General features: G+C 42.6%; 1 protein-coding gene across 3 annotated transcripts in view; it reads left to right on the forward strand.

Moving 5' to 3' along the window:
- Window positions 1-22,895, forward strand: part of LOC134356709 (E3 ubiquitin-protein ligase RNF123) — a 435,173-nt gene that overhangs the window by 246,698 nt on the left and 165,580 nt on the right. For all 3 annotated transcript variants that reach the window (XM_063067762.1, XM_063067763.1, XM_063067761.1), the window contains 3 exons: window positions 721-860; window positions 8,662-8,850; window positions 16,117-16,192. In XM_063067762.1, the coding sequence (XP_062923832.1) occupies window positions 721-860; window positions 8,662-8,850; window positions 16,117-16,192 (405 nt within the window). The remainder of the gene's footprint in view (window positions 1-720; window positions 861-8,661; window positions 8,851-16,116; window positions 16,193-22,895) is intronic.

Genomic DNA, 22,895 nt, shown 5'->3' on the forward strand with positions numbered 1-22,895 from the left:
GTCTTTCCCTCGAACTCAGGTCCTTAAGTCCCAGCAACACCCTTGTAACTTTTCTCTGCACTCTTTCAATGTTATTGACATCTTTCCTGTAGGTAGCTGGCTAGAACAGCCCATAATACACCAAATTTGGCCTTACCGACGTCCTATACAGTACAATTTCAATATAATATCCTAATTCCTGTACTCAGTACTTTGTTTTATGAAGGCCAATGTACCAAAAGCTCTCCTTACAAACCTATCTACCTGTGACACCATTGTCAAGGAATCATGTATCTGTATTCCCAGATCTGTGTTCCAACACAGTCCTTGGTGGCCGACTGGTCACTGTCTTAAGTCCTATCCTGGTTTGTCCTCCTAAAGTACAAAACCTCACACTTGTCTGCATTAAATTCCATCTGCCACTTTTCAGCCCATTTTTTTTCAGCAGGTCCAGATCCCACTAGAGAGCTTTGATAATCTTCCTCGTTGTCCCCTATGCCAACAATCTTGGTGCCATCGTCCAATTTGCTGATCCGGTTTACCACATTAAGTCTTCCTGTTCTGAATCACTAACTGTCCACCCAACTTTACCCTTCTGAGTCAGTGAGGCATGGGTACCCAAAGAGCTTCTGGGCAAAGTGACTACTGGAGCTTGGGTGAATGCTGTTGATCCTCTGATTATGTTTGTTTCTTCAGTAACTTTCTATTAATGACCAACTTTGTAGTTCTGCTTCCTTTCAGAGCCTTGTCCTTCTAGTCTGCTACAACAACACATGGCGGACCTCCTGCGATCTGACTGTGAAATGGCAGCCAGTTTTCTCAACAGTGTGCTCAACCAGCTGAACTGGGCCTTCTCTGAGTTCATAGGCATGATCCAGGAGGTAAGGACCAGGGGTAACCTCGCAATAAAAGATCTAACTGTGCACTTGTCCACTCTTAACTACTCATTCTTCTCCTTAAACAGCTCTTTAGGATGGAGGAGGACTTGCTGTTTGGAATTAATTTGCCAAACTGAGATCCGGAGATGCTTGCACAGATGGGGCGGGAGGGTGCCTACAGATTTGGTGGTTGGATGGGTAACTTGTGAGGTGATACACTCCTCCTTTAGTTTATGCAGAGCTGCTGTATGATCCTGATGTACAGGTCCAGGTTCTCATTGCCATCCAAATATTTATTCTCTATTTTGAGTAGCTGTGGACTAGGGGTCGGTGGAAATGTTGCATTTTTTGTCAAGGAGGTTCTGGACACATCCTTGAACCTGTTCTTCTGTCCACCTGGTCATCTCTCTGGTGGCAGAATGCAGGACAGAATTTTGAGAGTGTGCTGCTGGACAAGTGACTGATATGGACTTGAGTTGAGTATAAGGTTTCAGTGCTGCAGTTCTGACTATAAGACAAATAAATATTACCAGATGTACCACATCTGTTCTTACTATTTAACTGATCTCATCAAACACACCTACATTTCTTCTTTTGGATGTTTTTTGTTTTGTGAGTAAAACACTTTAATCAAAATACTTCCTCAGGCCAATGCAAAGGAATATTCATCAGAACTGAAGTGATTTCATTTCCTTCCTTTCAAGTCAGATTTTTTTTGTATGTGTTTACAGAATGTAGATGTAAGCTGGTTGTGATCCAGCTCTTTGGACTGCTGCAGACCATTTTTATATACCTCTTGATGTAAAATACCGACATTTGCCTGACATGATGGGGGAAGTTATCAAATCCACTGATCCCCACGTGTATCAGGTTAATACGTACAGCTCTCAAAATGCAACTGAAGATTTCACCTTACAGCAATGAGTCCTTGCTGGGTATTCTGTAGGTGTTTTATCTCCTATGAAGTGGGAAGCAGCAGACTTTGGTGATTGTTGCACGCAATTTAGCTGAACAACTGACTGGCAATGCTGCAATAAAAACAAATCATTTTGTTTTGAGCTGAATGTACTTCAGCGTAATTAGTTATCCATTGTTGAGGGAGGCTTCAGCAGCAGCCACTCTTGTAATTGTCTATCCTTTCTCCTAAATCTGTTTTTCATTTTGAGGCCTTCGTTTAGCAAACAACCCCTTTCCTTGCTCTGGTTCTATCCTGTATATTAAGACCGATTGAGAATAAGAGATAGAAAAAAATCAGGTGAGTGCAGGTCACCTAACACCACTGCTTCTAAAAGCACACATTACTCAGCACAAATACACTACCAAAATCACTATTCCCAAGTGCTGTGAGATTTTAAGTGGTTTTCTGGTATAGTTATGAAATCAATGATCTTTTTTTGTTCCCTCCCAATTGATCACTTGATTGAGTGGTGAATGGGTTTGGCCTTGGAACTGACATGGACTTAATAGCCTGAAAGGGCGTCCTAAGTCAAAGCAAATATGAAATGTATGGAATAAATTTTGTGAAGTGATGGTTGAGAGGGAGAAACATATGCACATGTATCCGTATGACAATGGAATAAAGGGAATTACAGGGGCATGAGAAAGGAACTTGCCCAGGTCGATTGGAGGGAGATAGTGGCAGAACAGAAGTGACTAAAGTTTCTGGGAATAGTTCACACGGCGCAGGATAGATATGTCCCACCGAAGAGGAAGTTCTCAAATGGCAGGATGAGACAACCATGGCTGATGAGGGAAGTTAAGGACTGCATAAAAGCCAAGATAAAGGCATATAAGGTAGCAAAAGTGAATGGAAAGTTGGATGATTGGGAAGCTTTTAAAATCCAACAAAAGGCAAGTAAAAAACCATAAGAAGGGAAAGGATGAACTATGAGGGCAAACTAGCCAATAATATAAAGCAGGATACCAAAAGTTTTTTCAGTTACATAAAAAGAATAAAAGGGAGCTGAGAATTGATATCGGACCACTGGAAAATGATGCTGGTGAGGTAGTAATGGGGGACAAAGAAATGGCAGATGAACTTAGTAAGTGCTTTGCTTCAGTCTTTACTGTGGAAGACACTAGCAGTGTGCCAGAGGTCTGTGAGTGTCAGGGAGCAGGAGTGAGTGCCATTGCTATTACAAAGGAAAAAGTGCAAGGCAACCTGAAAGGTCTTAAGGTGGATAAATCATCTGGACCAGATGGACTACATCCCAGAATCCTGAGAGAGGTTGCTGAAGAGATAACTGATAGATTGGTCATGATTTTTCAAGAATCACTTGATTCTGGCATATTCCCGGAGGACTGGAAAATTGCAAATGTCACTCCACTCTTCAAGAAGGGAGGAAGACAAAAGAAAGGAAATTATGGGCCAGTTAGCCTAACCTCAGTAGCTGGGAAAGTGTTGGAGTTTATTATTAAGGATGAAGTTTCAGGGTATTTGGAGATTAATAATAAAATAAGTCAAAGTCAGCATGGTTTCTGTAAAGGGAAATCTTGCCTGACAAATCTGTTAGAGTTCTTTGAGGAAGTAACAGGCAAGGTGGATAAAGGAGAGGCAGTGGATGCCATTTATTTAGATTTTCAGAAGGCATTTGATAAGGTGCTACACATGAGCCTGCTTAACAAGATACTGCTATGGATAGAGGAATGGCTGACAGGCAGGAGGCGGTGAGTTGGAATAAAAGGAGCCTTTTCTGGTTGGCTGCCAGTGACTATTGGTGTCCCTCAGGGATCAGTATTTGGACCGCTCCTTTTCACATTGTATGTCAGTGATTTAGAAAGTGGAATTGATAGCCTAATGACAAAGTTTGCAGATGATACGAAGATAGGTGGAGGAGTAGGTAGTGCTGAGGAAGCAATGCAGCAGGACTTAGACAAATTGGAAGAATGGGCAAAAAAATGGCAGATGGCATACAGTGTTGGGAGATGTATGATAATGCATTTTAATAAAAGGAGCAATAGTGCAGACTATTCTATAAATGGGGAGAAGGTTCAACCATCACAGATGCATAGGGCCTTAGAAGTCCTCATGTAAGTCTCCCAGAAGGTTAATTCACAGGTTGAGTCTGTGGTAAAGAAGGCAAATGCAATTTAGCATTTATTTGAAGTGGAATAGTATATAAAAACAAGGAGATAATGCTGAAGCTTTATAAGACACGAGTCAGGCCACACTTGGAGTATTGTCAACAGTTCTGGGCCCCTTATATCAGAAAGGATATATTATCATTGAAGAAAGTCCAGAGGAGGTTCATGAGGATGATTCTGGGAATGGTAGGGTTAACGTATGAGGAGCATTTGGCAACTTTGGGCCTGTATTCACTGGAATTAAGAAGAGTGCACAGTGAGATCTCATTGAAACCTACTGAATGTTGAAAGGACTAGATGTGGAGAGGATGTTTCTTCTGGTGGGGGTATCCAGAACTAGGGGGCACAGATTCAAAACTGAGGGATTAGATTTTTAGAGCAGAGGTAAGGAGGAATTTTTTTAGCCAAAGAGTGATGAATCTATGGAATGCTCTGCCATAGACTGCGGTGGAGGCCAAATCTGTGGGTATACTTAAAGCGGAAATTGATAGATTCCTGATTGGTCAGGGCATCAAGGGATATGGTGTGAGGGTAAGTGTATGGCATTGAAAGGGATTCGGGATTAGCCATGATGAAATGGCAGAGCGGGCTATATAGGTTTAATGGCCTAATTCTGCTCCTATGTCTCATGGTCTTATACTGGCATTGATTAGATCAATGTTGAGAAGAAAGGTGCTATCACAGGAAAGCAGCATCCATCATCAGGGACTCCCCGCCCACCAACCAGGCTATGCTATCTTCTCACTGCTGGCATCAAGAAGAATGTATAGGAGCCTCAAGACCCACACCACCAGGATCAGGAACAGTTATTACCCCTCAACCATCAGTCCCTTCAACCAGAGCGGATAACATCACTTGCCCCATCACTGAACTGTTCCCAAAAGCTATGAACTCGCTTTCAAGGGCTCTTCGACTCATTTTCTTGATATTTATTTCTTCTTATTATTTATTTTTCTTTTCTTTTGTGTTTGCACAGTCTGTTTTCTTTTCCACATTGGCTGCTTGTCTGTCTTGTTGGTGCAGTCTTTCATGGATTCTGTTGTGCCTCTTGTAGTTACTGAGATTGCCTGTAAGAAAACAAATTCTCAGGGTTGTATATGGTGACATATATGTACTTTGATAATAAGTTTGCTTTCTGAACTTTGAAATGAATCAGCTTCTGCATGTGCAGCAAGTGTGAATGTGGGCAAGGAAGTGATCTGGGAGAGCTGGGACCACTGCTCGTGATGGGTGCTGTAAGGATGGCAGAAGGGATAAAGGTAGTTCGTGATATTCATCACTGGGTTAGTGGGAGGAAAGTACTCTGGTTGAGTAGAAATGCGGGCTTGTGTCGTGGTTTTGTTAGGTACATGAGAGTGAAAGGGATAGAGAGGCCTAAGAAAAGAGAAAAACATTGTGGGAAAAGGTGAAGTAGAAGTGGGACGTTGGTATGGTTTCAATAATGTAGCATGGAAGAACATGGAGAATAAGCACAGGCAAGCTATTCAGACCAACTAAGGCCAACATTAATACTCATTCTAGCTGCCCTGTCTACGAAAAAAAGACATTTATTGTTAATTGTATATTTTTGTGTTTTGGTCTATGAATCCCTGAACATATGTCTTCTTAAAAGTAACACACACAAAATGCTAGAGCATCTCGGCAGGTCAGGCAGCATCTATGGAGAGAAAGAAACAGTCAATATTTTGAGCCATGACCCTTCATCAGGACTGGAAAGAAAGGGGGAAGAAACCAGAATAAGAAGGTGGGGAGGGGGGTTCTGGTTATGTCATCGTTCAGAATGGCAGCTTAAATCAACAGCTCCTCCAGAAAAACGGATATTTTGCCCCATTAAAGCATCAAATCTAAGATCTTTTGAACATATCTGAATTGATAAGGGGGGCAAGAAAGGGCAGAAAGAATGGAGATTTAAAAAAAAGCATCACTGCAGAGCCTATGGAAGAGAGAGGTGCAGCGCGCGGCTCTCCTACATGTGCGCGTGGCGGCGAGGCTGACGCGGGACCTCGTGCAGGCAAAGCAGCAAATATGATGAAGATTCTGGAAGAGATAAGGGAAGTCCAAAAAGATATAAAACAACAACTCAATGATATAAAGTCAGAGCTCGCCAACGTCAATCAGGAAATAGCGATGGCAGAGACTCGAATTGAGAAGGTGGAAGAGCACATGCAAAACGTGGAACAGATACTAAGATGATAAAAATATTAAATCAACAGGAAAGTAAATTGCTTGACCAGGAGGGAAGATCACGACGGAAAAATATCAGGATTTATAATGTTCCCGAAGGAGTGGAGGGAGTGTCGATGATAGACTTTGTAGGCAAGCTGCTGCGGGAAGCGCTGGAGATTCCCCCGAATATGGAGATGGAAATAGAAAGGGCACACCGTTCTCTCACCCAGTGGCCTGCCAGAGACAGACAAAGTAAACCGCGATCCATTGTACTTAAATTTCTCCGATTTAAGAGCAAGGCAGAGATTTTACGAAGGGCCTGGGGTAAGAAGAGGGTTTTTTGGAACGGGAAGTTAATATACTTCGATCATGATTACCCCCTGGTGGTCCTACAGAAACGGAAGGAGTATTCCGAAGCAAAACGAATATTAAAGGAAGAAAAGATTAAATTTCAAACCCTGCACCCTGCTAAACTGAGGGTATTTTACCAAGAAGGGATATGACTGTACCAGACGGTGGAAGAGGCAACTACAGACATGAACAACCGACGACTGTCCATTAGTGTGGTCAAACCAAGGGAAAGTCTGGCTGAGCAGTTATCCCGATCTGCTTGGGAAATAGTAAGAGAACCGAGAAAGCAGGGGACGGGAACAGGACGAGAGAAGGATAATTAGGAAGAGACTGTAAGTTCTCCGAGACAACCCTCACCTCCTTCAGAAGAGCCATAAGGTTTGGCTAACTTTAAAAGTGCTGATAAACTAAACGGAAGCAAAAATAGACGGTGATATACCTATCTTGAGAAATACGTGTTATAATGTGGTTTTTATATTACTCAAGTTTTTAAAAATTCATTTATTCATTCCTTTTTCCCCACCTAAATGAGAATATATACATGGGAGGAATACACAGGGAAATCATTTCTGTGTAATGGACATAGTTTTTTTCACTTACTTTTATAGGTACAGCAACGGGGGCCCTCAACCCACAGGTAGGAGGAACTATCCCCCACGGCTAGACTTTTCTTCTAGCCCAACCCAGCGTCATCTAGAGACCCCAGCCTTGGAACCACACCTTCCTTACCTATCTTTATATTATTCACTTTTCTTGGTTATTATTTGTTCGGGGAGTAGATCGATTAAGTTATATTCTGCAAATTTCAATGATATACTAACTTGGAGAGTAAGACCATATATTTTGGGTATATACCTCAAGAATGGTTGAAAAGAGATAAATATAAATATTTAATGAATGTACTGCTGGTGACTGGTAAAAAGACCCTTACCAGGAAATGGTTATCTCAGGAGAGCCCAACTTTAAATGTATGGATGGAAATTACAATGGACATTTACAAAGTGGAGAAGATAACAACATCTGTTAATCATAAGTTGGAACAATTTTATTCATACTGGGGAAAAAATGGTTTAACTACATAATATCTTATAGACTTGATTTTATTCTCATAATCAATGAATATGTTGTTTAAAAAAATCACTCCCTACTCTGTACATAGTTTTCTTCTTTCAACTGTTCTTTCTTTCCTCTTCTTTTTATAAGAGTATACTTCAGATAAATATTATGTGGAGATTTGTAACAAATATGATTATATGATATATATGTACAGTATCTGAAATACATCTTGTGGAAATGTTTGTTTGATGATGAAATTCAATAAATAAATTACAAAAAAAAAGAAAATGGGGAGAGGGGAAAGAATACAAGCTGGTAGGTGACAGGTGAAGCCAGGTGAAGGAGAAGGTAGGTGTGGGGGGGGGGGAAGAGAGATAAAGTGAGAAGCTGGGAGGTAATAGGTGAAAAAGTAATGGGCTGAAGAAGAAGGAACCTGATGGGAGAAGAGGGTGGACCATGGGAGAAGGAGAAGGCAGAGTACCCCAGAGTCATGATAGGCAGGTGACATTCTGGCTCTTCTGTTACCCCTTCCCCTCAGTTGTTGTTACCTCTAGGATGTTAAATGTTACTTAAGTAGTAATTTATAGTGATCTTTGACAACACTGGTGATGTAAAACATCAGATTTCTCGTCATGTGAGACTGTGATAATAAACTTGATTCTGATTTGTCCTTTGGTACTATCACTTTCATTTATAAATTATTAAATCAATATAATAGTGGCCCTGCCATCTCTTTAAAACAGGGGCTTAACATTTCCTGGTTAATATTTAATTATTATAAATGTGGTTCGGTCATTTTTAGCCTCATCCTCTAGTGCAATCTGCATCCTAGATCTGTTCTCCAGGTAAATAAGCAATTATTTAATAATTTTACCACTTTTCAATCTCTGCTTTTTATTTGCAAGGTTCATGTCCCTCTCTAAGGGGATCAACACATACCTCATGTATGTATGGATTTGCACTGTTAGGACCATCATTATGTGTATTTACAATTTGATTCTTGCTGAAATAGCATGGTCTCTATTAGGTTTTGCTGTAAATTCCTTGTCCTATCACAGCCAAGTGTAAGAACAGTTTAACTGTAGTTTCGTTGTTGATAAGGAAGCCTTCTGTGTTAGATCATGCTGCCTATTCCTTGCCCTGGCAGATACAACAGGCTGCTGAGCGACCAGAACGGAACTTTGTCGACAGTCGCCAGCTGAAAGTTTGTGCTACCTGCTTTGACCTTTCCGTAAGCCTGCTGAGAGTTCTGGAAATGACCGTCACTCTTGTCCCCGAAATCTTTCTGAACTGGACCAGACAGTCTGCAGAACTGCTGTTGAGACGTCTTGCACAGGTAAGCTCCAGACCTATTCCCTGTGTGTAACTTTCACCTTTGCTGGTTACTGATGTGCATTTCACTCAAAATAACTTGAAGTCTGCTTTCTCAGTTCTGTGCTTTTGGAATTGTTATGGTTTTAGTAAATCTGTTTGCCCAGAAATTATGGAACTAAGTTTTGTTACAGTACATGATCCAATCATGATTTGATATTTCTGATCATTTTCAGTACCTTGGGGATTAGTTCTGTGTGTCTCTGATGGTAGACTTAACTTCCATGTCTCTTGTGAGCCAGGTAATCATTTCTGCTTAGTTTGAATCACTGTCTCCCTGGGTCTCAATATGTGGGCTTGTTACTCACCTAGACCTTATGAGCAGAATATCTTTCTTCTTGTGATAAAGTTGTGCCTTAGAGTCAAATCCTGTACATAGGCTGTGATGTAGCCCATCAGCAAGATTCCTAAAGTAAATCAATGTTTTTTGCAATAATTATAAATTACAGTTATGTTTAATTGCATTCTGTACCATTTTAATACAAGGAAACAAGGGAATCTTGTACTGTGTCTTCGCGACTGGGAATATTGTTTGCTCCAATTGTCTTTCACAGTACTTGTGGTTGTTAAACTCTTCATCTCTCTCAGGTTTTCATACTCCCTACAACCTACAGGCTTTGAAATCTTATAATCTTTTCACTTCCTCCTGATGTATCACAACTCATCTTTACTAAGCCTTTAATAGCTTATAGATATAGGTTGGGGTGTTGTTCAAAAGGACCAAGCATAATGACCATCTGTAATCTTTCAATGGGAGACAGTGATTCAAACTAAGCAGAAATGATTACCTGGCTCACAAGTCTTATTGCACCTGTGCAGTACCTGTGATGGAGGTGTTCTGATACTTGAATGAATGAGAGTGTATTTGTGATCAGATGGTGCTTGCTGTACTTGTCCCTCCAGGTGGTAGATATCACAGGTATATAAGATGCTGCTAAAGAAAGCCCTGTTTTTCCTCAGTGATGCTACACATTGCGTGACTCCAGACCCATAGTACTTCGTTGACTCCACAGTCTCCTCTGAAATGACCAAGCAAGTCACTTGGTCATATAGAAGTTGCATGAAAAGGCACAAAAATATAAAATTGTGTGCACTACTAGCATTGAATTCAGATGCAGTCACGTCCTCTCTAACATCTGAGGACTAGTGTACAAAAGACTTGACAATTATCATGCTCACAGAATCACATGTCAGAGTCTGCCTCAGTTCCTCTGTACAGATATGAGAGTGTGTTCCTCTGAATCTTCAGCATTAGCTCCAGGCGCCTAGACTCGTGGCATAGGTGAAATGTGAGGAAAAAGTACCACCTGCCTGCCTCCCTCAGATGAAGAGTCAGGGCTGCTCCATGCCTGGGTCTGTTGCAGGTAGTGTTTGAATGAACACGGGCGTAGTTGGGGAGGCGGGGTGGTGGTGGCATATTTAATTTTACTGACAAATTTACCTGCAACTGACACATCTGCCTATGATTTTCATCCTTGAGAAGACAAGGTTTTGTTTTCACAATGAGGACAGCCTCAATGGTGTTTCTTAGAACTACAGTTCTGTTTAATTGTAAAGACTCAGAGCAAACCTGGCAGGTCATTTCTGGGCATCCATGAGGGCCATGGGTCATTAGAAATATAATTATCCCACTCCTTCATTGCTGCATCTAAGTCCCAGTACCCTTATCCAAGAGCATTGTGGAGGTCCCTTCATCAGGAACTGCAGTGTTCAAGAAGGCGATTTGCCATCTTCCTGTGGGCAGTTAGAGATGGAAACTCAATTGTGGCCTTGCTGCCATATCCATATCTTGAAAAATCATTTCTCGGGCTAAGAAGGGTGGCAGTTCAATGCCGCCACTATCTGTAAGGAGTTTATATGTTGTCCATGTGACCATATGGGCTACCTCCTGCATTCTAAAGTCATACAGGTTAGTAGGTTAACTGGTTACATGGATGTAATTGGTGCTGTGGGCTTATTGGATCAGAAGGGCCTGTATTTCTAAATAAAATAATTTGATCTGGGTAAAAGAAAAGTAATGGTTTTAATTAGGGAGAGGAGAAGATATCATGACAAATCAGTGGCTGAATAAACAGCAAGGTGAAATTGTATTTGCAAAGGATTTGGGTGAGTTATTTTGCAAGCACCTGCACTGAAAGTTGGATTTGTTTGGAGAGGGGGAGTAAGACAGGTGAGTGGAAAAAAAATACTGGATTCTGCCTTGTTCGTGAAGTCTAACAAGTGATAGTCTGAATCGAAAGGCAATGAAAAACGGCATGGTTTTTTTGCGGAGGGGGATTTATAAAGAAAGACAGCAATGAACACAAAAGAAACACACAAAATGCTGGAGGAAATCAGCAGGTCAGGCAGCAGTTATGAAAAAGAACCTGAAGGACTTGGTGGACTTAACTCTCAAGCATGCAGGTGCAGCACCTTTAAACAGAAGACTCTGTTTATTGTCATGGCCGGAAGAGAGGGAGGAGGGGAGGACTCCAAGCCAGACCAAAAGGCCAAGGAATGAAACTTCCTCTACCGAGCAGCTTATTAGCAAATGTACAGTTGCTGGTGAACAAGACTGAGGACCTAAGGACAAGGTTGCTGTACGGGTGAGAAATGAGGAATTGCTGCTTTCAGCTTTTCATGGAGGTATGGCTCACTCTAGACAGGTTGGATACGTTGGTAAGACTGAAGTCTTCTCAATACACAGGATGGACTGGACTGCTGATTCAGAGAAGGCAAAAGGGTTGGAGGGAAGGGTCTGTGTTTCACAATAAGCTCCTTGTGGTGCTTGGATATAGTGGGTTTGTCACTCTGTTGCTCCCCCTGACCTGGAACATTTAACACTTAAATGTTGACTATTCTACTTACCTAGAGAGGTTTCCTCTGTGATTCTGACCACAGTTTACATACTGCCGAAAGCCGACATTAATCAGGCACTCGATATTGAATGCTGCCATCGCTAAACAAAAAACAGCCTACCACAACATCTTTCAAATGATTGTCGGGAACTTCATTCAGGTTTGCCTGAAGAAATCTCTGCCCAATTATCATCATCATATCACCTGCAGCATCAGAGGTCCCAACACACTTGACCACTGCTGTTCTACAATTAGGAATGCCTACCATTCCATCCCAGATTTGGGAAATCTGATCACTTGGCTGTCTCTCACCTACTTGCTTACAGGCAGAGACTAAAGAGCAAGGTTCCAGAGATGAGGTAACAACAAAGAGGTGGTTTCGGGAGACAGAGGAGTGGCTACAGGATTGCTTTGGGTTGGTAAGCCGCGCTGTGTTCAAGTATTCATCAGAGAATCTGAATGAACAAGCCACAGTTGTCAAGGACTTTAAACAGCTATGGATGAGTGTGTTCAGATTGGCAAAAACATCTCTACAATCTCCATCAGGACAGGTGCACTATGAGACTGTGTGCTTAGCCCCCATGCTGTACTTTCTTTATACTTGTGACTGTGAGGCTAAGCACATCTCCAATACCATATTTAATTGTGCTGAATCAACAGTGATGATGAATCAGCATACAGGAGGGAGATTGAAAATCTGGCTGAGGAGCCACAACAACCACCTCTCACTCAATGTCCGCAAGACCAAGGAGCTGATTATTGATTTCAGGAAGAGGAAACTGGACGTCCATGAGCTGGTCCTTATTGTGGGGTTAGAGGTGGAGAGGGTCAGCAATTTTAAATTCTCTGATGTTATCATTTCAGAGGATCTGTTCTGGGCTCAGCACATAAGTGCTATTATGAAGAAAGTGCTGGCAGCAGCTCTAGTTCCTTAAAAGCTTGCAAAGATTCAGCATGACATCTAAAACTTTGGCAAACTTCTATAGATGTGTAGTGGAGAGTATATTATCTGGTTGCATCATGACCTGATATGGAAATGCCAATGCCCTTGAATGGAAAGTCCTAGAAAAAGTAATGGATACAGCTCAGTTCATCACGAGTAAAGCCCTCCCCATGACTGAGCACATCTACATGAAGGAAAACAGCATCCATCATCAAGGACCCCACCATCTAGGCCATGCTCTCTTCTCAGTGCTGCCATCAGCAAGAAAGGTACAGGAGCTTCACGATCCACACCATCAAGTCCAGGAACAGTTATTACCCCTCAACCATTAGGCTGTTGAACCAGAGGGGAGAACTTCATTCAACCACTCACTCCATCACTGATCTGTTCCCACAACCTATGGACTCACTTTTAAGGATTCTTCATCTCATGTTCTCAATATTTATTGTTTTTTTGAATTATTATCTCTATTGTTTTTTTCTTTTTTGTATTTGCACAATTTGTTGCCTTTTGCACATTGGTTGTTCGTCTGTCCCAGTGGGCGTGGTCATTCGTTGATTCTTGGATTTACTGCATGTGCTCGCAGTATCACAAACCTCAGGGTTATATATGGTGACATATATGTCCTTTGATAATAAATTTACTTTGAATTTTGACCTTTGAATGAACAGACAACATTTCAGCAGGTGAAAACCCTTCACCGGAACTGGAAAGGTTTGGGGAAGAAGCCAGAATAAGAAGATGGTGGGAGGGGAAGGAGTACAAGTTAGCAGCTGATAGGTGAGACCAGGTCAGGGGGAAGTTGGGTGGGTGGGGGATGAGGTATGAAGTGATGGGTGGAAGAGGTAAAAGGCTGAAGAAAGAATCTGATAGGAGAGTGGACCATGGGAGAAAGGGAAGGAGGGCACCAGAGGGAGTTGATTGGCAGGTAAGGAGAATAAAAGGGTAAGAGGAAGAAGAGAGAGCACATGCTGATTTGAAATATGAGGCCATCAGAATAAGAATGATTCAGTACAGAGAGTGAAAAAGGAAATTAAGGACAAGTTATCCTTGATGTTACGATGCATATCACTCAACATCTACCATTCTTCTGTCGTCTCTTTCGGAGCCTCTAGCTGGATTGCTTAGTCAGAGCTGATGTTGGAGCCTTTGTTGTTTGTGATGAGCACTCAATATCCACTTTATTAGGTACATCTGTACACCTGCTCCTTGATGCAAATATCTAATCAGCCAGTCATGTGGTATCAACTCAATGCATAAAAGCATGTGGATATTGTCAAGAGGTTCAATTGTTGTTCAGACCAAACGTCAGAATGCGGAAGAAATGTGGTTTACTTGACTTTGACCGTGAAATGATTGTTGGTGCCAAATGGGGTTTGAGCATCTCAGAAACTGCTGATCTCCAGGGATTTTCACACACCACAGTCTCTAGAATTTACAGAGAATGGTGTGAAAAACAAAAACCATCCAATGAGCAATAGTTCTATGGGTGAACTTATTTGTAAGGCCAGTGAAGTTGGGATGGAACTGGCCTCTCTGACGGTGGTGTCTGAAAAGAGGATGCTGTCTAAGTTGCATGCCATCTTGGACAATGTCTCCCATCCACTACATAATTTACTGGCTGGGCATAGGAGTACATTCAGCCAGAGACTCATTCCACCGAGATGCAACACTGAGCGTCATAGGAAGTCATTCCTGCCTGTGGCCATCAAACTTTACAACTCCTCCCTTGGAGGGTCAGACACCCTGAGCCAATAGGCTGGTCCTGGACTTATTTCCATCTGGTGTAACTGACATATTATTATTTAATTATTTATGGTTTTATATTGCTATATTTATACTCTATTCTTGGTGCAGCTGTAACAAAACCCAATTTCCCTCGGGATCAATAAAGTATGACTATGACTATGACTAAAACAATTTGTTAATGAGAGAGATCAGAGGAGAATAGCCAGACAGACTCAAGCTGACAGGAAAATGACAGTATCTCAGATAACCACATGTTAAACAGTGATGTACGGAAGAGCAACTTTGAATGCACATCTCGAACCTTGAATTAGACGAGCTACAGGAACTGAAGACTACGAATATTCACTCAGTGTCCTCATTATCAGGTACTGGCAGTACCTAACTAAAGTGGCCACTGAATTTACTTTGATAATTAATTTACTTTGACTTGGTCAGTACTTCAGATGTGACCTGACTAGAGTTTTATAAAGTTGCAACATAACTTCCTGACTTTTGGACTCAATTCCTCAATTAATAAAGGCAAGCATTGCATACTTTCTCTAACACCCTAACAGACTGTGCAGCCAGTTTGAGCGATCTACGGAGTTGGACTCCAAGATTTGTCTACACATCAACACTGTCAAGGATCTTGTATTAGTAATGTACTGTCGCTTTACATTTGATCTCCCAAAGTGAATCCCTAACATTTGGCTAGATTGAGCTCCATCTGCTACTTCTTCACCTATATCTACAACTGATCTCCAGTATAGCAATCTTCCACATGGTCCACAACACCACTAATTTTTGTATCGTCTGTGAAGACACTAATCCACCAATTTACATTTTTGTATATATTGCAAACTGCTGAAGTCCCAGTATGCATCAGTGTGGAATACCGTTAGTCATAGACCTCCAGCCAGAATAAGTTCCATTGACTACTGTCCTCTACCTTCTATTGACTAGCCAATTCTGAATCAGAGCAGCCAATTCACCATGGATCTTGTGAATCATGATCTCCAGGCTGAGTCTCTATTGAAGGAGTTTGTCAAGTATCTTTCTAAAATCCATGTAACAATATCATGACATCCTTGAAAATCTTATTCAAGTTAATAAGGCACGACTTGCTAACTTCCAATGAATGACACCAAGCCATTCTGACTTTTCTGAATTAGGCCATAGTTTTCCAATTGCTCATAAATCCTATTTCTAATATGTCCTTGCAGTAGCCTCCCTACCACTGACACGAGTCTTGTCAATCTATTGTTTCTTGCAGGATTCTCCCTATTTCCCTTCTTGAAAAATGGGACAACATGCTAAGTATAATGTTATAGCTAAAATGGTATTTTCAAACTTTTACAATATAGTTAATGCTAAATTATTAGGAGACCACATTGTAATCTGTTGCAGTGTTAAATGAGCATATGCAATTTTAATAAAGGTCACTGGAATTTGAAGTTGGAGTCAGCTTCAAATCTTAGTTCTCAAAGTCGGTAGTTTTCAGCTGTGCCTTTACTGTTTCAAGCTAGCCTGTAAAGATATCTTGGTACGGTGGTATTAAATATAAGTGCACATTTAGGGGATTACTATGGGTTTGTGTTGATTCTTGCATAATGATTGCAGAAGCAGAGCCACGAAAAAATGTTAAAAGTGATAGAAGTCACTTGACTTCATTCAATAAGGAGTTTGTTTCCTGCTAATTTGTACTCACTTGTTTCTTCCTCAGTTGATAAACCAAGTATTGAACCGAGTGACAGCAGAGAAGAATCTCTTTGACCGCGTGGTTAATCTGCGTTTGCCTGGTGAGTGGTATCCTCCTTGATCCTTTCTCAGAAATGCTTTTAGTAAGACCCATGAAGGATACTTATGTAGCCTGCCAACTTGTGAGCTACTTTCAAGTTGTTGGAATTGGAAGGTAAATCTACCTTTCAAAATCTAACAACTAGTTGCATAACATATAGCATATGCTTACTCTATTTCTTCCTTGGAGCTAACCATGACTTGTTTCCAATTCAGCTGTGGGTTCTGAAGTGGTGGATGAAGCTAATGTGAGAACTGCTGTGGAACAGGAAATGCTTTGGCAGGTAGCTGAGTGCTTTGGGAGATGTTGTGTTGTTTACTATAAAGGTTCTCAGTGCAATTTCGAATGTTTCTCCATTCTGAGCAGTCAAGCTGAAGAGGATTCCCACAGGTCAGTATGGATGTCACACGTTTTCAAGGAGCCGTGAGAGTATCTTGAATTGTTTATCCACAAGGCAATCTCAGGCCATGACAGAGCTTGGAACAATGTGCCTTCCTTGCAGGTCTGGTGTGAGAATGATGTGACCTGCCTGCTGGAGGTGACTGAGTGTAACTAGAGACCTTGTGTTGGGGATATTGGTATACAAAAGGCTGTTGAAGTTCACTTATTCTGCCAGTGGATTCAAAGTGTTTTATAAAGGGAGTATTGGTGGTATCTCTCCAGTGCTTTGACTTGCCTGTTGTAGATATCGCTATCTCAGGAATTTACAGTACGTTGGAGCAGAGGGCAATGCTACCAAATGGATGATGAACCTTGTACCAGGTTTGAAGTCCCTGCTTTTGAATAGTCTTCTTCCCAGAAGGTTAAGGGTTGTACTAATACACTAAAGCTGATGATCAATTTCATCTTCAATATCTGTTTTGGTTGAGAATGGTTCATGAGACTTGGAAAATGGGCCACATTTTCAACGTTTTTATTGTCAACTGAGTGATGTTCTACAGCAGGAAGGGCATGATCCATAGGGCCATTATTTAATCAGCTATGATTTAGAGTTAAGGTTTGGAAAATGTGAGTACATAATCGTTATGCATGCACTACACTCAATGACTGAAGTTCGGATATCCTTGTTTTGTAGTGAAGACAACACGGGTTGAACAGCTTCCCATGTGATATGTGGTTTAGCTCTTTTCCATTGAGAAACTTGTTGAGATGTGGTGCCAATTTATAGCAAAAAGGATTACTATATAGCAAAAAAAAGTTTTAGGGTAATGATGCAGTCTTGTTTGACTCTGGTCTGCACCAAAATTGTGTCTATTGTTGACGCATTAGTTGGAATTAGAATTAGGTTTATTATCACTGACATCAGTCATGAAGTTTGTTGTTCTGTGACAGTGCAGGCATAACAAATCACTATAAGTTACAATAAGAAAACAAATAAATTAATAGTGCAAACGAGGAATAGCAAGGTATGTTTCTGCTCCATTCAGAAAGCTGATGGCAGAGGGAAAGAAGCTCTTCATAAGTGGTGAGTGTGGGTCTTTGGCTACTGTACCTCCACCCTGATGGTATTAATGAGAAGAGCACATGTCCATATGGTGAAGGTCCAAAATGATGGATGCCACATTATTGTGGCACTGCCTTTTGAAGATGTTCTCAATGGTGGCGAGGCTAGTGCTCTTGATGGAGCTGGATGAGTCTACTACCCTCAGAAACCTCTTACAATCCTGTGCATTGGCCCCTAAATACTAGACAGTGATGCAATCAGTCAGAATTATGCCCACGGTACATCTGCAGAAATTTGCTATAGTCTTTGGTGACATACCAAATCTCCTCAAATCCTAATGATATATAGCCACTGGTGTGCCTTTATTGCTATTGCATCAAAATGGTGAGCCCAGGTAGACACTCTTGAGCTGTTGACACCAGGAGCTTGAAACTGCTCACCCTTTCCATCGCTGACCCCTCAATGAGAACTGGTGTGTGTTCCCCTGACTTGCCCTTCTTGACGTCCACAATCAGTTGAGTGCAGGATTGTTGGTGTGACACTATTCAACCAGCTTACCAATTTGCTTCAATATGCTTCCTCATCCCCATCTGAGATGACATGTGAGCTGTGCTTAGCCACACAGTCATGAGTGTAGAGAGAATAGAACAGTAGGCTAAGTACACATCCTTAAGGCATGCCTGTGTTAAGATCATGGCTTGCATGTCATTATGTAATAGCTAGAAATGGTGATGAGATTTTGCAGACAGGCAAATTTAGGAAGATGTGCCACAGTTCCTTTCCAATGGTGGATTTAAATGTTGTCAGGGCAACAAATTGGCAGGTATAGTGGTTAAAGCTGCCCTCTGCATATCTCTTGAAGCTGACACTGCAGAGAAGGTTATGTTCAATGTGACTGTGGTGTGCAGGGTCCATGCCGTACTTAGGGGAGGAGCTCCTCCAATAGGAGATGACTGAGAAAGATCCTGACCAAGGTTTACCCTGTGTCAGAGAGCAGAGAAATCTTACTGCAGTTTCCTGACTGTGACTATTTCAGAATATATAATGCATAATATAAAAATTATTGAATTATTATGAAGTAATTGAAAAGAATATGCCTCTGAATCCAAAGCCCTGTAAATCCCTTGTATGTCTATATGATCATGGATCTGGGATGCAATTCTCCAGCTTAGTTCTGGGGAATGTTGGCTTTATCTTGGCTTGGTAGTCCAAAACTGGGTTGGAGGGGAGGGCTGGCAGGCATGCTGTAAAATTAGTCAATGAGTAAAGAAACCTCTGCATCAACTAGTGCTTGAAGAGTAGCCCAGGAACTACATCTGCGTGAAGTGCATCCAGCAGCAGCTCTTTGAAGACCGTGTTAAGAATCTAGAGCAATAGCTGAATGACCTTTGGCTTGTATGGGAGAGTGAGAAGATAATTGATCAGAGTTACAGGGAAGTAGACAAGCCAAAGTTGCAGGAGGTGAGTAGCTGGGTGACTGTCAGGAGAAATAGAAATGTGAATAGGCAGTTAGCGCAGAGCTCCCCTGTGGCCATTCCCCTCAATAGTATGTTTACTATTTTGGATACTGTTGTGGGGAATGACTTCCTAGGGGAATGCCACAGAGACCGGGTTACTGGCACTGAGCATAGATCTGTGGTGCAGAAGGGAAAGAGGGAGAAGAGGGGAGCAGTAGTGACAGGGGACTCAATAGTCGGGGATCAGACAGGAGATTCTGTGGATGTGAACAGGACACCTGAATGGTGTGTTGCCTCCCAGGTGCCAGGGTCAGGGATGTGTTGGATCGGGTCCACAGCATGTTGGAGAAGGAGGGACAGCAGACAGACATCTTGGTACATGTTGTCATAGTCATAGTCATACTTTATTGATCCCAGGGGGAAATTGGTTTTCGTTACAGTTGCACCATAAATAATAAATAGTAATAGAACCATAAATAGTTAAATAGTAATATGTAAAATTATGCCAGTAAATTATGAAATAAGTCCAGGACCAGCCTATTGGCACAGGGTGTCTGACCCTCCAAAGGAGAAGTTGTAAAGTCTGATGGCCACAGGCAGGAATGACTTCCTGTGACGCTCTATGCTGCATCTTGGAGGAATGAGTCTCTGGCTGAATGTACTCCTGTGCCCACCCAGTACATTATGTAGTGGATGGGAGACATTGACCAAGATGGCATGCAACTTAGACAGCATCCTCTTTTCAGACACCGCCATGAGAGAGTCCAGTTCTATCCCCACAACATCACTGGCCTTACGAATAAGTTTGTTGATTCTGTTGGTGTCTGCTACCCTCAGCCTGCTGCCCCAGCACACAACAGCAAACATGATAGCACTGGCCACCACAGACTCGTAGAACATCTTCAGCATCGTCCGGCAGATGTTAAAGGACCTCAGTCTCCTCAGGAAATAGAGACGGCTCTGACCCTTCTTGTAGACAGCCTCAGTGTTCTTTGACCAGTCCAGTTTATTGTCAATTCGTATCCCCAGGTATTTGTAATCCTCCACCATGTCCACCCTGACCCCCTGGATGGAAACAGGGGTCACCAGTGCCTTAGCCGTCCTCAGGTCTACCACCAGCTCCTTAATCTTTTTCACATTAAGCTGCAGATAATTCTGCTCACACCATGTGACAAAGTTTCCTACCGTAGCCCTGTACTCAGCCTCATCTCCCTTGCTGATGCATCCAACTATGGCAGAGTCATCAGAAAACTTCTGAAGATGACAAGACTCTGTGCAGTAGTTGAAGTCTGAGGTGTAAATGGTGAAGAGAAAGGGAGACAAGACAGTCCCCTGTGGAGCCCCAGTGCTGCTGATCACTCTGTCGGATACACAGTGTTACAAGCACACGTACTGTGGTCTGCCAGTCAGGTAATCAAGAATCCATGACACCAGGGGAGCATCCACCTGCATCGCTGTCAGCTTCTCCCCCAGCAGAGCAGGGCGGATGGTGTTGAACGCACTGGAGAAGTCAAAAAACATGACCCTCACAGTGCTCGCTGGCTTGTTCAGGTGGGCGTAGACATGGTTCAGCAGGTAGACGATGGCATCCTCAACTCCTAGTCGGGGCTGGTAGGTGAACTGGAGGGGATCTAAGTGTGGCCTGACCATAGGCCGGAGCAGCTCCAGAACAAGTCTCTCCAGAGTCTTCGTGATGTGGGAGGTCAATGCCACCGGTCTGTAGTCATTGAGGCCGCTGGGGCGCGGCGTCTTCGGCACAGGGACGAGGCAGGATGTTTTCCACAGTACAGGAACCCTCCGGAGCCTCAGGCTCAGGTTGAATACATGGCGAAGTACTCCACATAGCTGAGGGGCACAGGCTTTGAGCACCCTGGTACTGACACCATCTGGTCCTGCAGACTTGCTTGGGTTGAGACGTTTCAGCTGTCTTCTCACCTCGCCCATCGTGGTGGTTTTGTGTGGGGGAGGGATATAGTCATGAGAGCAGGGTGGGGGACTGTGAGGAGGGGTAGGAGAGGAGAGTGGAATATGTGTTGATTGGGGGCCGACAACAGATGGCTAATGTGGGGGATGGGCAGGGGTCACAATGTCAAATCCGTTAAAGAACCGGTTAAGTTCGTTGGCCCTGTCCACACTGCCTTCAGCTCCTCTGTTGCTAGTTTGCCGGAAACCAGTGATGGTCCTCATCCCCCTCCAGACCTCTCTCATGTTGTTCTGCTGGAGTTTCCACTCAAGCTTCCTCCTGTACCTGTCTTTAGCCTCCCTGATCCTGGCTTTCAGGTCCCTCTGTATTGCCCTCAGCTCCTCCCTATTTCCATCTCTAAACGCCCTCATTGGTACCAATGACATAGGGACGAAAAGCAAAGAGGTCCTGAAAAGAGAATTTAGAGAGCTAGGTAGAAGGCCTAGAAGCAGGACCTCCCGGGTAGTAATTTCTGGATTGCTACCTGTGCCACGTGCCGGTGAGGGTAGAAACAGGATGTTTTGACAGATTTGACAGGATGTTTTTGACAAGCTGGTACAGGGAGCAGGACTTCGGTTTCTTGGATCATTGGGATCTCTTCTGGGGGAGGTATGACCTGTTCAAAAGTGACAGGTTGCACCTGAACCTGAGGGGATCTAATATTATCACGGGCAGGTTTGTTACAGCTGTCGGGAGGGTTTAAACTAATTTGTCGGGGCGGGGGGTGTGGAAACCTGTGTGAAGGGACTCAGGGTAGGACGTATGGTAAAAAAGTAAAGATACCGAACAGTCAGACTGTCAGGAAGGGCAAGCAGATGATAGGATGTAATTGCAGCCAGCAGGGTGAGTATCAGTACATTAGGGATGCAGAATCAAAAAGGGGAGCAAATACGGTATTCAAAGTGTTATATCTCAATGGATGGAGTATAAGAAATAAGGTGGATGAACTTGTTGCACTGTTACAGATTGTCGGGGTTGACGTTACAGCCATCACTGAATCCTGGCTGAAGGATGGTTGTAGTAGACGGGAGCTGAATGTCCAAGGTTACACGTTATATCAGAGCGATAGGAAAGGAGGCAGAGAGGGTGGCGTGGCTCTTCTGGCAAAGAATGGCATCAAATCAGTAGAAAAATGTGACAGAGGATTGGAAGGTGTTGAATCCTTGTGGGTTGAGTTAAGAAACTGTAAGATTAAAAGGTCCCTGATGGCAGTTAAATACAGGCCTCGCAACAATAGCTGGGATGTGGACTACAGATTAAATGAGAATTAGAAAAGGCGTGTTAAAAGGGTAATGTTATGATAATCATGGGGGATTTCAATATGCAGGTTGATTGGGAACATCAGGTTGGTAATAGATCTCAAGATAGTGAGTTTGTTGAATGCCTATAAGGTGGCTTTTTAGAGCAGTTTGTCGTTGAGACTACTAGGGGATCAGCTATACTGGATTGGGTGTTATGTAATGAACCAGAGGTGATTAGGGAGCTTAATGTAAAAGAACCCTTAGGAGGCAGTGATCATAATATGATTGAGTTCAACTTGAAATTTGATAGTGAGAAAGTAAAGTCTGATGTCGCAGTATTTCAGTAGAGTAAAGGAGATTACAATGGTATGGGAGAGGAATTGGCCAAAGCAAATTGGAAGGAGATGCTGGCAGGAATGACAGCAGATGGCATGAATTTCTGTGAAAACTGAGGAAAGTGCAGGATAGATATATTCCAAAAACAAAGAAATACTTAAGTGGCAAAATAGTTCAATCCAGGCTGACAAGGAAGCTAGTGTAGATGCAAAAGAGAGGCCGTACAACAAAGCAAAAATTAGTAGGAAGACAGGGGATTGGGA

The sequence above is a fragment of the Mobula hypostoma genome, chromosome 15, assembly GCF_963921235.1.
Source record: "Mobula hypostoma chromosome 15, sMobHyp1.1, whole genome shotgun sequence".
NCBI lineage: Eukaryota > Metazoa > Chordata > Chondrichthyes > Myliobatiformes > Myliobatidae > Mobula > Mobula hypostoma.